The 17,277-nt window shown below is 36.3% G+C and overlaps 1 protein-coding gene across 3 annotated transcripts in view; it reads right to left on the bottom strand.

Moving 5' to 3' along the window:
* Nucleotides 1-2,860: 2,860 nt before the first annotated feature.
* The window catches only part of MED23 (mediator complex subunit 23), a 34,403-nt gene continuing 19,986 nt past the window's right edge, over nucleotides 2,861-17,277 (bottom strand). For 2 of the 3 annotated variants that reach the window (XM_042811222.1, XM_042811216.1), the window contains 13 exons: nucleotides 16,186-16,349; nucleotides 14,797-14,921; nucleotides 14,129-14,334; nucleotides 13,337-13,517; nucleotides 12,211-12,381; nucleotides 10,749-10,965; nucleotides 9,709-9,945; nucleotides 8,127-8,292; nucleotides 7,211-7,283; nucleotides 5,910-6,124; nucleotides 4,926-5,046; nucleotides 4,693-4,824; nucleotides 2,861-3,989 (listed from right to left, as the gene is read on the bottom strand). In XM_042811222.1, coding sequence (XP_042667156.1) covers nucleotides 3,816-3,989; nucleotides 4,693-4,824; nucleotides 4,926-5,046; nucleotides 5,910-6,124; nucleotides 7,211-7,283; nucleotides 8,127-8,292; nucleotides 9,709-9,945; nucleotides 10,749-10,965; nucleotides 12,211-12,381; nucleotides 13,337-13,517; nucleotides 14,129-14,334; nucleotides 14,797-14,921; nucleotides 16,186-16,349 — 2,182 coding nt within the window. In that variant the 3' untranslated portion in view covers nucleotides 2,861-3,815. Of the gene's footprint in view, nucleotides 3,990-4,015; nucleotides 4,613-4,645; nucleotides 4,825-4,925; nucleotides 5,047-5,909; nucleotides 6,125-7,210; nucleotides 7,284-8,126; nucleotides 8,293-9,708; nucleotides 9,946-10,748; nucleotides 10,966-12,210; nucleotides 12,382-13,336; nucleotides 13,518-14,128; nucleotides 14,335-14,796; nucleotides 14,922-16,185; nucleotides 16,350-17,277 lie in introns of those variants that run through there. The other variant, XM_042811230.1, reaches the window with a different exon arrangement.

A 17,277-nucleotide genomic window follows, 5' to 3' on the forward strand; every position in this document is an offset into this window, starting at 1 on the left:
AATACAGAGTACAACAGTTAACCTCAGAGTGATGTCATCTGTGACCCGACTGTACCACATTTTCCAGGAAATGTAATGCAAGTCTTAGCCTGTGCCCTCTCAGAGCCATGGATAGAACAATATCCCCCTTCCCCTCATTACACATGCACACATTGAAAAAAATGTGCAAGCCTCCTATTAATAGGGACAGTAAAAATACAAAGCACGTGAAACTTGATTTGTGAAACTGTAGCTTAAGCTCTCCTTACCTAGAAGAGAGGAACTAGGGATGTGGGAATCTGCTTGGTGGACAGGGTTCTTGGACTTAGCTGAGCCTGCAATGCAAGAGGATCATGACTCATTGGTAGGCTTACTGCACTACAGGTATGTTTAAGCGCCCATGTGTTTAACAGCACTTATAGAAGCAATTCTAATAAAAAGCAGCAGTTTTATGACAGTTAAGTCATTGTCAAATTTATTTTTTGAATCCTGCCAACTAACTGCAACTTGCTCTCTCACCAACATCTGCTGCTTTCATCTTCAGAATAAAATCCAAGCCCTGCAAGTCTAATCACATACAGATAATCACCAGTTCCAACTCAAATCTTTATATTAGTTAAGGTTTGCTCTTTTCCACACCGAAAATTATTATGTAAAAACAAACCTGGAACATCAAACTTAAAGATGTGAAAGGATCAAGACTCTATGCAACTTGAAACATGTAGGCACGGAGGAACTATTCAGTTATCTTTTGCCTCCCTCGCTCTCTCCTTCTTCATGTGGTTCGGCTTTGTGCTTCAAAGGCAATTCAGGCTGCTTTGAAATCTTCCCAAGCAGCACTGACATGGAGGCTTATAGGTGTATCCTATTTGTACTTTTTAATTGGAAGTTAAATTATAAAGCTATCTGTGAACGCTCAATTCTGCAGCAGGCTTAATGCAGAACTAGAGCGTGTGGTTTTCATGGCAAGGCACCTCAGCTGTAGGGAACCTAAAGAGTCCAGTTCACCAGGACATGGACAGGATTCTCATGCATCTCAGGAGATGGTAATAATTACAATCAATTTATCCTAACAACACAGTTCAACCCTAGTAAATCTCAGAACAGACACGTGCCACCAAGTCCCAGATCATTCTCTGTGGGAATCATCAAATACTACAAATCTAAACACTACAATGCCAAGGGCATATACATAGCTTATACACAGCAAGCATGCATGGAAAGGGAAGACTGGGGGCAGGAGAAAAGATCTTCCTTTTGATTTAAAAAGAAAAAAAAAATTAGGAGAATGTAGAAACACAATGGTGTTTCACTGACCACAACTAACAGCAGATAAGTGAAGGAACAGGAGGACTGAAGAGAACCTCTGCAGCTGAATTTTTAGATGCTGCTGGAACAAAGGCACAGTGAAAACAAAACATTCACCGCCTCTTGGAGCTGGAGTTACATACTGCATCCCAGCAGACATCTGAGTGGTTGAAATCCCCTGTCAGGATGAGAGCTGGCAAGAGCTTCCTGCAGCTGAAAAAGCAAGAAGGCCTCATTAGCAGGCCTCCCTTGGTTAGGCAACCTATAGTAGAACCTGACCATCAGTTGAAATGGCATATACCATAGAATCATAGAATTGCTCAGGTTGGAAAAGACCTCAAAGATCAAGTCCAACCACAACCTACCCATACCATAACCTACCATAACTAATAACCCTCTGCTAAATCATGGGCTCCTGAGCACCAAATCCAAATAGTTTTTAAACACATGTAGGAATGGTGACTCAACCACCTCCCTGGGAAACCTATTCCAGTGCCTAATGTGAAAGATTCTTTGTTCCTACCACGATAACCTGCAGTATTTTTTCTAATTTCATTAATCCTTCTTTCAGGTCCCCTCTACACAGTCACCTCAGTTAAAATGAGGGAAAAGCAAATAGGAATTCATTATTGAAAACCTCTTAGACGCACTTAGAAGATCTTGCAAAGCCCACAGATCTAGTGAGTCCTCCTGTAAACTTGATTACGAAGGGGAAAATAAAGCATATTTTAAACATCAAGGGCAACAGTGCAATATTGCTCCTATGTTTTCAAACTTTGAATAGCAATATTAGTAAATGGAGAGACAACTTGAACATGCGCAATGTAGTATTACACACACACCCAAGCACTTACCAAATTTTCTGTAGTCTCCCTCAGGTGGTTAAAGAGGGAATACAACCTTTTTCTAACATGAATTTCTGCTGACTTCACCAGATCTCTAAATTGTTCAAGTCTTACTAAATAAATATTCTCTGCAAAAGTGACGTGAGGTGGGGGAGGTCTGCTACTACTGTAGCAGTTCCGTATCAGCTACCTGCAATGCAGGTAATAGAAGAAAACAAACAAATTAATTTCACAGACCTAAATGAGAAATGGAAAAAAAATACAAACCAAAATTCAAAACACAGAAAGCTTTACAGAATGCCAATAGCTTTCACTATTTGCTTCTACAGTGTTATCCAACTTCCTCAATACATTATTGCTATGAAATCCCACTGACTGGAAACAGGTGCTATTTTGAATACTTAGAAGGATACTAAGTATCCTGGGTCCACACCAAGCTAGAATACAAAGACAATTCAGGAAAATGCAGTGTTAGTATTAGTTCAGTCAGAACACACAAGCAGAACAGACAGGAGATGTGCTGTTTCTGCAGGTTTTTCTGGCTGTATGCCCCAAAAAATTGTTTAGGAAGAGAACAAGCTGTTAAGAGTTTCACTTATGACAGAACTTGTAAAGCCACAATGAGATTCTCACTTCTCAGATCTGCCTGAGAAGCCCTTGATATGGTAAATCCTTATTTTTAATATAAAATGTACAGAAAATAAATAAGCTTAATACCATTACAGTCTTTAAGGCTTTTTTTTTTTTTTTTAATTTAAAAAGTTTGTCAAACAAGATGAATATTTACAAAATGTTCAGTATTTCAGCTCTATTACCAAAACCTGCTCACTACAGTACACAGATAAAGAAAGTAGAATATAGAAATCTAAAATATAGAGTATCAAGAAAATCTAGGTGACCTGATAAAAATTACAGCATTTCCCAAATGGAAAGGTAAAATGTGAAACAGCATAGCTTTAACTGAGCACACACACTTCCAGTAAATACAGTAGAGACAGCCTCTGGAAAATCTACACCAGTGTAGTAATTGATGCTAGATCAAAGCCACCACTCACCTCTTGAATCCCTACATCCCTTGAATATAAACTGTACATATGAAATTTACAGTGATTTTCAAAAGCTCATTCTCAATCTCCAGAAAGATGTTCTAACGCCACACAATTGATGCAATCTCTTTGTCTACGAGTTTTCCTACATAACGGTTTAGTTTACCTGCCCAAATGATGATAAAAAATTCTTCTGTTGGACAAAAAGAATACAAATTCCTAATATTCAGAAGTCAAATGCAAGAAAAGTCTTTTTTTTTTTTTTCCTTTTTAAACCAGACTATATATACACTGAATATGCTTTCATTTCACAGAGACAGAAGGAAGGAAAAATCCAGATGACTTAAATCAAGGTAGGGAGCAGGAATGCTGTAAACTCTTCAGAAGTCTTTATACTTGCTTGTAGAGAAACTTTAATCAGTGCTTTCAAAGAAAGGCAACATACACCTCATTTAGAGTCTGATATAAATAGTCAAGAAGATTGGCATGCATACAATTAGCTTCACTGTGTAAAAGAAAATGAAGCACGGATCTGTCTGTAGTTCTCTTTCCTTTTATACAGCATACCAGATTTCAGTTCAGATGATATTTCACCTTGAAGGCTGCCTTCACATCAAGACCAGTCTAACATTTCATTTCACTGTGTTACTGGCAGAGCAACATTAACAGGCACTTGGCTAGGTTGTTGTGCTGGTGACCCATTACTGAGAGGTTGCTGTGGAACACCTGCTGGCTCCATTTTGCTGATGTGTGTTATGAAACGTAACCGAAGTTTCAAAGCTGGTCTTAAGTTACAAATTATTTTCTCAACCTGTAATATAGAACAATAATAAATAATAAATTAAGTCAGAAATGAATTTGGTAAATTGGGAGTTTTTGGACACATTGCCACCAATACGACCATTAATGATGCACAGAAAAAAAAAGATCACAGTTTTTATGTTAACTTTCTATTTGTCATGTAAAGTTATGGACCTCTTGTGATAACAACCCTTAACCCTGCCCCCTGCTTTGGTCTGACAGTACTATAACAAAGCTCTGCAGAACGATTAACACAATTTGTATTTCTAAGAAGTTCAACCTGTTATAAAATTAACTACGTGATTATTATTATTATTTTTTTAAACCAACTTTGGCCACATTCTTGCTTTTTTCACAAGTCAAGCTACATTAAGTGAAACAGAAACTAAGGAAAAACTTGAAAGATATGGCTTGAAATATATTGTCAAATATTCAAAATTTTATACAGCTTTGCCCCAGTGGCTGTTTTAATAACAGTACTTTGAGAACCTTCAAGCTGCATCTTAAGCTTCACACTACAGAAAATAACCCAGAGATCTGAGATACTAAGCCTACTGCAGTTAAAGATTGTAACTGCACAAAAGCGTACCAACTCCCCAGTTTGCATACAGAGAGACTAGTTCAAAATTAAGCTTTTTGTTTCACTGCTACAGATGAAAATCATTCCTTAGAAAGATTAATTTTCTGCAAGGGAAGATAACTGATTTACTTACTTGGTCTTTCACACTGTCACCTGTGAACATATATTTCATATGATACAGGAAATCACATATGGGATCCATGTAATTCAGATGCGAGCTGTATTGATCAGCATTCAGGAGCATTTCATAGAATGCCACTCCAATCTGTCTCCAAAGGCACAAAAGTGTCAGACTCTACTTTTTAATACAATTGCAATTCAAATATAATAGACATTGTATAAAGTGATCCAAGAGCTACGCTTTACCTCTATCATGCATCGTGTCCTCTCCTGCTGGAATCGCTGTAGAAAAGGACCAACGAGGTGGTAAACATAAAGCAACTGGAACTCTGTTTTCACTATGGGTATCAACACTTCTGTGAGGAACCTGCAATATTTCAAAGGTACTTATTACTTCAACCAGACTTATTTTCTTCTCTTCCCAACATTCAACTAAAGCATCAGATTATCTCTGATGGATTTGAGCCTTTCTTTTAGAAATTACTATGATGTTTTGAAAATATTAGCTGTTTCAGTGACGCTCTAGAACACTTCTAGGTATTATTGACTAAAACAAGAAATCTCAAGGAGAAACACAATCCCACCAAAGCTTAGCAGAATGCTACGTGCAGTGGAAAAGCTGTCCTCTGAAGTTTTAACATTACCTTCAATTCAACTGTCATGACTAATTGAGAGGAATTCATCATAACACCTTCACTTTTGCCCAGTATGTTAAAACCTGGTATTAGCAAATGACAGCTGTTAGTCTTACCAGTAACACAGCACTGTGGAAAGTCAGTATTTTTTTAATGCAGTGGTACTTTTCACTTGACTTAATGACTAAGTGGGCCACTATTGTGTCTTTCAGCCAGTAAAGCATCTCACTGAGCAGCTACAGGGTACCTTCCGGAATTAAAGACACACTGATCATAGCTGACACCTTACAATTATACTACAATCAGCATTTTTAGGAAAAGTTTAAATGAACAAAAACAAGCACAAAACTAATAAAAAATTTTTAAAAGACAGTCGTGAAAGACAGTCACAGTCTAGATGAGAGCTCTGAAACTTACAGACAGTAAGAGCCATGATGAGGGGAAAAAGGGAGCTGGAAAAGGACTCATGACCTACTGGGCAGATTTCGGTGCAACTCCCTACACATTTGCTGGCATGAATACTACAGGTACAGCTTTGCTATATACAACATACATATAACATTGAAGACAAATCATCAAATATAATTACACATACTTGGGAATGAGAGAAAGCTGTCCAATGCTAGAATGATGCCAAACAGCATGTGCCAAAGCCAGAGTGTAGCTACAACTCATCTCAGAGTAAGACTGATGACATGCTGTGAAGTCAAACAGCTGGAAAGGGTAACCAACCCACTCTGTCTCTGAAGTCAAGCTGGGACTGTTGATAACATTCACAATGTGATCATGGAGAACAATCCAGTATGGCTCCTGGAAAAACAAAGAGGCTGAATTCCTTCTGAAAAGAACATTCAAAATGACAGCAGAGAAAGGATGAGAAACATCATTATATTTCTAAGATGTTTTCAACTAGATGGTAGTTTATATACCTGTTTGATGAACCTGAAAATTAAGATGCATAATACAAAAAAACCACATCCATGTCAATGGATGTGGTGCACTCAAAGGTTATCACAAGGTTATCATGACACAGTTCATTAATTTAATTATTTAGAGAGCTATTGTAAAAGATATCAAAAGGAACAGAGCAAATGTTAAAGGCCTTAGTGGAAAGAGAACAAAAATTTTCTGAGTACAAGCACAAACAGACCAAAAATCCAACATGAAATCAAAAAGAAAGATATAAATGCCAGAGAACATAAACAAAGGTTCAAGGAAAATGGTCCAGAGAAATCAGTGGATCAAAAATAATGAGGACAAAATCCATGCTGGCTTTTTTTCCAAAGAAAGAAACTACTTTGAAAGAGGAAGGTCACAAGGACAACTGTTGCACATATAAGCAACAAGTAAGAAGAAAAAGAAAGTTAAGGTTATTCAGATTTTCCTGGTGATTATATTCAGAAGATCAAAACGTCTGCCAACACATGATCACTAATACTGCATGCACTTGCTTATACAGCCTTAGGTACATTTACATAGTTTAAGAATATTTCTCAAGAAGTTGAGAGAATGATATAAAGACATACAGATAAAGGATGTGTAAGTGTTAAGACAATTAGATTTGCATCAGAAGCCTTACAGAAAATTTTGAGTTTGCAGTTCCAGCTCATAATTAATACAACACGTGGAACCTAACATTTTTAATGGGAGTAATTAACTCATTTTCAGCCTGAAAACAAAACAAAAGCAGAAAGCTTCATCACTTCTTCCATGCTGCAGAAGTAGAAAAAGATGTTTTTCTAGCATGCAAATAGTCTTCAGAATGGCTCTCTGAGGAATCTGTAGATGTTGCCTTTACACTGCAAACTGAAAAAAGTTTTGAAATGTACTCTAGAAAGTCAGTAATGTTTTTGTGAAAAAAGACATTTTATTTTAAAATACAACATATTGACTCACTGGTAAGGCTGTGATAATTAGTCCAATAGCATTCATCCAAGCTGTGATATTCTCTCTTGGCACCAGGGGCTGACTACGGATAGAAAAAAAAAAAGAAAACCTGAGCTCTGAAATCCACAACTGTAATTTGTGCTTTCCATGTGCCTGCAAGAAGGTTTATTTATACAAAGAACACTTCTCAAGAAGTTTACAGAACTATACAAACACATGTAGTTTTCAGAAGACACAACATTCAGCATAAGTATCACTATGACATTACTTGAAAAATTTTAGTCCAACATGATTTTGTTTTAGAAGCATGTTTTTCTGAAAGGGTGTAATCACACTATGACTGCTACCAAACAAGCTCAAGTGCATAACAGCTGCTTGTCCCTTTATTTACTCGTTCCCTCCACATGCCACAAAGCTAACAATAATATATTACTAAGCTGAATAAAGCTGAAAACAAAATCATTTCAGTTTGTCCCTACTGATCAAAGATGACGTTTTGAGTCATCTTTGCAAGAAGACTAGGTCCTTCTTTTCACTTCAGTTCAACAAGGAATCAATAAATAGAACTACAGGTCAAATTTAAGGCATCCTGAGAGCACATTGGCCTTGCAACTCTGTTCTGTTTCAAAGTATCTCTAATTTAACACACAGGATTCAGAGTCCTACAAACGGTTTCTGCCTCCTTCGCTGTATATTAACTGATGGAATTTCTCCTTTCACTCCAGCTGAAAGGACAAGACTTTTTCTAGCCTTGTGCCATTGAACCCAATGAAAAACTCTGCAAAAACCACTTAAATGCAAATAGTGAAAGGTTTAATTAATTTAAATGTTACAAAACTTAAGAAAACAAATACTGCAAACTACCTTAGCAATCTTCAATTACATATTATAAACTGCAGAAAACATTTTCAGAAAGCCAACGTACCTCTTCAGCACAACGTTCAGTAGCGCATTGCCCACATCTGTTCCTGGAACTGCCAGTGCCATGAGCTCAACACAGGTAACATGAAGAGCGTGGGCAGCTGGGTTAGGAAACTCATTGAATCTCCAGTCACAATTTGGAAATGGACCAGGTGATTTGCCTGCCATAGGTGACAGTGATTAAGGAAAAAAAGCTCCCCAACAAGAACTAGCGTACACAGCACACTGCTTAACACTGCATGTATATGTCACAGAGACAAAACTGAACTGAAAGAAATCGCTAAGAATGTGTAAAATAGACACAGCTAAAAAATAAGACATATGGATGAGCATGAATATAAGCCACTTGAAGCACTGCATAAATACAGTTATGAATACACATGTGCATAAAGCAACGTGTAGACTCACACATGTCATGCAAAGGATAAATTTCCTCGATGAAGTGATGGAAGAAAAAACATCAGCCATCTCATTCAGGACAAGATGAAATTAACAAGAATTTGCAGTGCGAAACCTTTAATTTGCTTCAGCAAAAGATCTCCTAGAATTCTACAGCAATGGTTTATGCAAAGTGAGCACCTGCTCAGCCTCTGAAAAGACTTTCACAAGGAAGAATAGATCATTAGAGCTAAATATTGAGAAGATCTAACACTGCTGACATTTGCATAAGAGCAGACTTTTATGTAATTTTAATTTTCTTTATATAGATCTAACACACGTTCCACATGACACATTAGAAAAAGACCATTTGGAAAGATGAGCGAAAATGTAAGATGTAGAAAACTGGCTAAATCCCATAAAGCTAATCCTAAGAGAAAAGGCATCCAGAGAGACTCCACTAGTGCTACTCTCTAGAACACAGAGGTGCATAGGTTCACCATAGTATTTTAAGTCAGCTGTAATCACAAACGTAAAAAATAAAAAGCAACAATTAAGAGCATTAAGGCTGGTGTTAAAGGTATTATTGTGTCCTAAAAACACACTCAGCAGTTGTTGACATAATGCATATTGACCCTCACGTATATGCTGTTAGCTATACAGAATTTTTTTTTCCCCCCATCATAATACTGGTAATGGCACTAGAAAAAAGTAATCTTCTGTTCTAAATTTATTTTTATCATGTTTTATGTCAAACTTACTTTGCGTAACAATTAAGATTCATTTGAGAACGCATAAATATCAGCATTTTTATCTAGAAACAATGGAGTGTAGTGAAATATTTGCAAAGCTGTACTGTACTTCATTTTCACCACAGGTTTCAGGATGTTTTTGCTAGGAGAGCACAGTCACATAAAACAACAAAGAAATAAAGAGACACGTTGCAACTCTGATCTCATCTTCTAAACAATTTCTGTAATTGGAAGGAATAGCTCTGTATTGTTTAAGGAGAGGTCAGTTATTCTTTATCATTACTGATTTTTACATAATCTCCACTCAGTTTTGTATCTGCTTAATTGGTTTACTGCTTTAACATTCTACACACCTCTAGAAACAAACTCAAAATAGGCTAATTAATGAAATTGAACATTTTGATAAGACAAAGCTAAAAGACATTGGTACAGCTTAGTGCACACTAAGAAGGATATTGTCTACTAGTCTTCCAATGAGTTTGCAATAGTAAGTGTCATCAGGAACCCACGGATTATCTTCTCTGGCATTCATAGCACATTTGAGGTAAGTATCACTTAGGCACCAACCCAGAGGGCGATTATCTTTGAGAGAGCCAATGATGGCATGAACAAGCTTCCTCTTGAGGTTGGTGCGCTCTCTCAGATGTCTCTCGTAATAGTGAAGAGTGTTGTACAAGTAAGTCACCGGACGGTCTGCCAAGAAGAAAACAAGAAAGTGAATGGAAATCTCTCTTAGCATCATTATTACACTTCCGATGGCAAGAATGAAATTCAAACTAAGAGCTGGACAAGACTAAATCGCATGTACTTAAAAAAGCATGTATGGAACAGGTTCACGTTCTTTGTGTCATTATACAGCATTGACTTTCTTTTGTCTTGCATTTGTGCTTGAAAGCGTGGAGACAGACAGAAGACAGGCAAAGTCAACATCATCACATAAGCTATCAGTAATTTATTCATAAATAAATCCTCTAAACCATCTCTGCATTTAAAAGCTATTAAATAGTAAGACTCTAGTCATGAAGTCACAGTAAACAAAGAACATCCTAAGATGTCTGGCCATAACATTACAATGTCATCTATAAAAATAAATATACTGCAGAAGTGTATTAAAACTAAAGGGTTAAAAAAAACCCAAAAAACCACAGGATAAATAGTTTTGTCTTAAACAATGTTAGGTGGAAGAACTTTTTCTATCGTCTTAGTATCTAAAAGACTGTTAAGATACAACTCCAAGTATTCACTACTACAAGGGGTGAAAGGGAAAGGTGTGAAGCAAGCATAGTCTTACAAAAGCTACCTGAATAAGAGCACTGTTTGTAGGCTGAAGTACACTAATGACATATTGTACTTCTTTGTGGAAATGCACACACACAATTCATAGAATACTAATGAATTAAACAAAACTATGTTAGCTGATTGTTATGAATGCAGGAGATGAAGGACAAGAGCATCACCACAGTAGGAATAAGAGCCTGCATTCACAGGTAACTTACCATGGAATTTGTATAAACCTCCCAGATGATCCAGTAAAGTTTCTAGTGACTTAGACACTGGAAGCAGTTCCAGAAATCTATGGATTACAATGTCAAACACCGGCAGAAATCGCAGACATACATTTCCAAAGTAAATTGGAAGATACTGGGGCTGGATCTGAACTGGGGGATTGACTTGCTCTGCCAAGCCTTCAAAATACAACTTTTCAGGATATTTCTGGAGGGAAAGAAACCAAACGAGCTTGAAAGCTATTTCTTTAAAAGCACTGTATTAAATATTCATCACCTACGTTACTTTAAAAGACACTTCATAACCTTCATTATCATTCACAACTCCAATACGAGGTAAGCAACACAAAGCTTACTGAAGAAAAATGATCTTCTGAGTGAAATCACGCAGTGGTTATGACCAGAAGATACATATTCAGAAAAAAACCCAAAAAAAACAGAAGTTTCTCCATTGCTCAAAGGGGCGTAAGGGAGCAATAAGTAAACCGAGCCAAAGCTAAAAGCAACTAGTCACTATGTGTCACTTGTCACACTGTTATAGGAGGAAATGCAAAGGAAATTAACACCACTGAAAGCTTCTGCATTATGTACTAAATCAGAGCACTAGAAATAATATACATGCAATTGCTCCCTGGGAAAGAACTGGAATGTACCCAAATACCAGATGAGTGCAGCTGAAGCATGTGCATGGTGTTTACCTGTGACTGAAATTTCCACATGCCAGGCTGAGTCTAGTAACTTTACATCTATGGCTGAACACTTCCCAGATCAATATAATTTGGTCTTCAACTATTATTCACTTTTAGAAAGTTAAGACACTTCACTGCCAGCACAGAATCAAATGTGGACCAAAAAGCACCTGGATCAGAACTGTATCTGCTTAGTTGCATGGGAGTTTAGTTGTACCTATTTTCACCCAGCATTTATGTATCCTTTGACAGAACACTTCATCACACATCACTTTTTAGCCAGCAGAAGCCAGTATGTTTACAAAAATATTAAAATCTCAGCAATTCTCTTCCCTGATGTGTCTGGAAATTGTATTTTTCTCACATAGGAGATGGAAGACTTTAATAATTAGGAGAAAAATGTAGATTTAACTGTTGTATTAGTCATAAAAGAACAGAAGGAAATATACTTTTCCTTGGTGCACAAGAACTCTATCCTAAATGAATCTCAGTAAAAACAAAGTTTTAAAATGATTGGATTTAGATGAACAAGGGTTCCTAATAAGCCCTTCAGATGCTTCTCTATTTGGATATTACAAATTATAATTTGAACACAATTATGTAAACATAGCATTGTATTTTTATAGTAGCCCAAACAAATTACTACTTAAGTAGCTCTAAGAACCTACAGAACTGTCTTGTAATTTTCAAGGAAAAAATACTTTCTAGCTGATCTGAACTCTACAGGAAGTATCAAAATACAGTGGTTTTATTAGCTTTGATACCTTGTGATAACTCATATGCTTAGTATGCCAGTCATTCTGCAGCCAATGCTCTGGAGAATTCTCCTTCACAAAATCACTCACTCTGTTTCTGAAATCATTAGGCTTGAGTAAGAGTAATTGAATAATGAAGTAACAGACTTGAGCTTCATTTCCTTCATGACTACGCATAGCCTTCAAACAAAAAGAATCAGAAAACATGGAATTATAGAGTTGATGCTGCTGTCTGCTTAGGAACCACTAGACATTAGCAAGCCAGTAGAGCTCAACATTACATAGATCTGCACACAAATTCACACAAAAAATATAGTCTCTCAACTTTATTTTTGGAGTGAAGATGGAACACAGGTAGGCTCCATCATCACTGGAGAAAAGTAATCATCACATTTTCTATTCTGCAGAGAGAAAATCTCAAAAAATTCCCGGTGAAAGTATGTTACCCAAGAATTCTCTTTCTCTTCTGTATCTCTGCTCTCTTCTTGAAAATAGCTTCATTCTTATTATTAATTGGCTAAGACTGCTTCAAACTTCCAGCCACTCCATCATGTTCTCACTTGAACTTGAAGTCCCCATTAAAACTCAAACAGCTTTATAATTTAAAAATCTCATCTTAGCACAATTATAATTACAGAAAGAAAATTTATTTCCCTTTGTCTAAGTTCTGCTTTTCTTTAATTTACAAGATAACCTGAAAAGACAAAACACCATTTTTCCTCTATTTTTTTTCTGATGAATCAGGCTGAATTCCAAGCAAAAAGACAATAACTAACAGGTACAGGGCTTTCCATTTGTTTCCAAACAATGGCATACTACTCCTGTCTTTTCCAAATGCAGAAGTAATTGCACAGCTCTGAGATCAAAGATCCAGAGCACAAACAATAAAGTTCAATAATACTAATTCAATGGTTGCCTTTAAATAACCACAAAAGGTTTTCCCTATAGATTCAGGTAACTATAAGACTGACTTTTACATTACTTACAGAACTAATCTACTATTTTACTTATCAAATAGTCAATATTTTTTAACTGATACACTTCTGAAAAAATTGCTCTCACAGAAGTAGCACAGATAGCAAGGACCAAACTCTAAGCAGAAAAAACCTCTCAGATTGTTTCTTTTAAGACTTACCAAACAAAGTATCAACCTGTCCAGTGTTACAATGTTGTATTTCCACACCATATCATTGAGAATCTCAATACATTTATTGAGCTGCTGACCTCCTGCAGAGGTAGAGAATTCATACACCAAGAAATCCGCAAATGTCCTGACATGTGCCACAAGAGCTCTGGCCCCAATTCTTTCTAATACTCTACCACAGAAGAAAAAAAACAAAACAAAACAAAAGCTAGTCTCTTTTACAAGAACATTTGGAAGCAAATCAAATGTCACACTTTTTAAAACATTTTCATCTGATATATCCTAAGAATGAATGAGTTTTACACAAATGTTTACTCCTCACCTTATTAAATGAAGAGAAACTAAAACAAACAAAAAGACCCATTTAAAGAACAAGTGAATTTCAAAGTTTCTAATTAGAAGAAATGTCTCAGGTTCACCAATTCTGAACCACAGTATTCTGTTCAGAATACATGCTTTCGTTACGTATTTTTATGCATAACATCCATGAAGTTATATATCCAGTAGCCCAATGTAGTTTTATTCTTCTGTACTGTGTACTTAAATACAAAAATAGCATTAAAATACTGGTACAGACCATTATGTACAAAACAAACAAAAAACTCAGTCAGGAGGTACAATCAATCTTAGATGCTACACCAATATCTGGCTCCACTCTTTTGTTCCCCATGTTCCAAATTTTAAAAAGTATGTGCAAATTGAGCTCCAATGCACATGGACTATGTCCTCCTAGCAGAAAATGCTGCTGCACAAACATTGAAATTGCACCTTCTGTATCCTCACCTGTAACCAATTTGATTAATGTGATCTGTCTCTAGCAGCATCTTCCACAGCAGACAAAGGAAAAGTGGGGGTGAACCTTGCACCGAAAAGCGTGTGATTATTTCATTTTCATTGGTCATAGACTTCCACTTTCGATATTCTTCTTCCACATTCTTCTTCAGGTTAAAACGGCTTTCCTGAGGCACGTTATTCTGTTTGAAGAACACCTGAAAGAAAAGTAGGATGTAGTGTGACCAAGAGCCTAAAATGAAAGCATGAAAGGCCAACTTCAGCCTGACTTCGCACATTATAAGTTTCTACTTCCTTGTACAATGAAAATCCACTAGACAGGATTCTTCACCCTGACATCATGCTGACTGTTTTGTCAATAATATATGACAAACTGCCACAAAAATTACAGGCTTCTTCAATCATTGTTTATATATTTTTTAAAGATCTGATTTACCTTTAACTAGTAGTATCAACTTGCCAAACTTGACCTTAGAATACTTCAGGAAAAGCTAACTCATTTCTGAAGATACATCAGTGTTACAGACACAATTTTTTATACTGATATAGCATAGCCCAGACAGAAAATGAATCTCACTGACTAGTAAAAAGCAGAATAACTTGTTTAGAGAGTAAGTTCTGCGTATTTCCAGATATAAAATCATCAGCATAACTATTACCTGCAGTGGAGCTGGAAAACAGCTTAGTGTATGGGATGCCCAGTTATGTGGAGTAAAACTCATGATAGTCTGCAATATATCCTTGCACCAAGTTCCTTGAATTGAATCAGAGCCTGTGAAAAAATCTAAGAAATGGATTGACAACATTAGGATTATTTTTACATGAAATTCTAACGTTGCTTGTTGTTATTTGTTCTGTAGCAACATGCATTAAGGCTCTGTTGTATAAAAGGGCTCACTTTTTGACCAACTTCTCCCATCCCTTCCTATAGAACCTTATTTATTCCATAGAATAACATATTTTACGCTATTAACAATAATGGAATTATTTTTAGGCTTTGAGCTAGAAATAAAGCAAGCACCATTTTAAGATATTATATTTAATTTTCTTTAACAACAGCAGAACATGCTACTGCTGATTAACTGATTAAAATTTTAAAAAATCTTGAGGAAATTAATGACAGTGAAATCGCTGGATGCTACTTCTGCATTGCTTTAAAAAACAGCTCAGCAGTTTTCTCAATTCACAGAATCATAGAATGGCCTGGGTTGAAAGAGACCACAATGATCATCTAGTTTCAACCCCCTCGCTATGTGCAGGGTCACCAACCACCAAGACCAGGCTCCCCAGAGCCACATCCAGACTGGCCTTGAATGCATCCAGGAATGGGGCAAGATTAAGCTGTAGAAATCAAACAAAACTCACTCCCTTCTAGCCTCCAATATTGGTTTAAAATTACATATTGATCAAAGGCATAAAAACTAAACACAGAGAAGCCCTTTATTTAAAGATTTCCTCCATTGGTTTTTCTAAAATCAATTGTTCTCATTCTCCATCAAGTCTTTACACTAAAAGTATATTTTTCCATAAACAAAGGAGCTAGAGAAAATACCCTTCACCAAGCTAACAAGAACTACCCACTATAATTATAAATTCCTAACACATTAAAATCCGCAATAAAAACTTCTCCCTCTTCCCTCCCAAATCCAAAACACATGCTACTACTTTTTAAAAGGTAAGCAAATGAGGTTTCTGCATGAGCAACATACTTGCTCTTAACACTGCATTTTTACTTTTAAATGTCAAGTATCAGTCATCAATCCAAACCTTTAATAATGAAATTGAAAGCAGGATAAAGAGAACAAGATGGTAACACTAGATCTGTGTTTAAGATCTAGTTGATTTTTACACATCTGACTTCTGATGGCTTTTTCCCTAAAAATAATGTCAGAATTCATAAGCACAAATTAAACATTTCTCAAAACAAGAAAATTGTGGGATATATATTTGGACTGGGTCATTTCTAGGATTTTATGTTAAACTGTATTTTAGAGAAGTGGTCTGACTTCAATCTTCAGTTAAACATCATCTCAGCACACCACTGTTACCTGTCACATGCGTTGCCCTTGCTAGAGTTAAGATTAAAGCCCTGTTGAGTTCCTCTGATTCTGCAGACAGAACTGTTTTGGGGTCACTGAGGAATCGTGTAAACTGCGGTTGGACTTCTGAGCTGCCCAAAGCTGTGATTAGCCTTAAAGCAGTGCTCTCAACACTGAAAGAAGGAAACAGTCCAATTAGTAAATAATACCTATACTACCGCTTCTAAGATTCCAAAAAGACTTTTAGCTTCTACTTCATGTAATACAAAACCATTTGTTTTGCAAGTGATGTTCTCAACTTTCTTTCAAATAAAGCCCCTCAAAAGTTGATTTAGTGAAAATTTCAGGTGCGGAGTACTTGGAAACCAGATTGGAGTTTCCCCAGTTTAGAGCTCCCCTTTATTATCTTTTGAACACCTTCATCTAAACAAAGATATACGGACTAACATACGCATGCTAGAACAGAACAAAAAAAACCAAGCGTGAACAAGGCAAAGAATTTGCAAGGATACCACCTTGAAATGGAAAGCACTAGATCATCCTCACTAAAGAAATGAAGTATTGCTTTTGATGAAAAGCACTTTATTTTACCGCATGCTGACTGCAAGTGCTTTTCACATGAGACAATTTGAAGTAATTTAAGAGACTTTTACAATCTCATGTCTCTGAAATGCCAAAGCCATCTATTAGTTTACTCCAAACTAGCAACATGTTACGTGCGCCTAAGTTGTCTGATTCACATAACACTCTTGTCTTTCATGAAGTAAAAAAACAAAACAGTACTCAGACAAAACAATAAAAAGAACACGATTTCCAGCTTCAAATCCATAGAATAGATTGGGTTGGAAGGAGCCTTAATCTAGTAAATTAAAAAGAAAAACCAATAGAAATAAACCCAGATTCTGGATACAAACTGAGTATCAGTCGGCAGCTTAACCTTTCAAAAAACATAAGACAACAAAAACCAGTATTTTTCCCTAGAATTAACTGCACATGGACTCTAGAATTTGAACTAGTCCTTCCATCTTTCTTGTATGCAGATTAGCTATTGTTTTAAAGTGTGACTTACACTGATGCAAGGCATACATCAATTATTTTTTC

This window comes from Centrocercus urophasianus, unplaced genomic scaffold (genome assembly GCF_019232065.1).
Source record: "Centrocercus urophasianus isolate 14NV4802_14NV808 unplaced genomic scaffold, USGS_Curo_1.0 seq_10, whole genome shotgun sequence".
NCBI classification, from domain to species: Eukaryota; Metazoa; Chordata; class Aves; order Galliformes; family Phasianidae; genus Centrocercus; species Centrocercus urophasianus.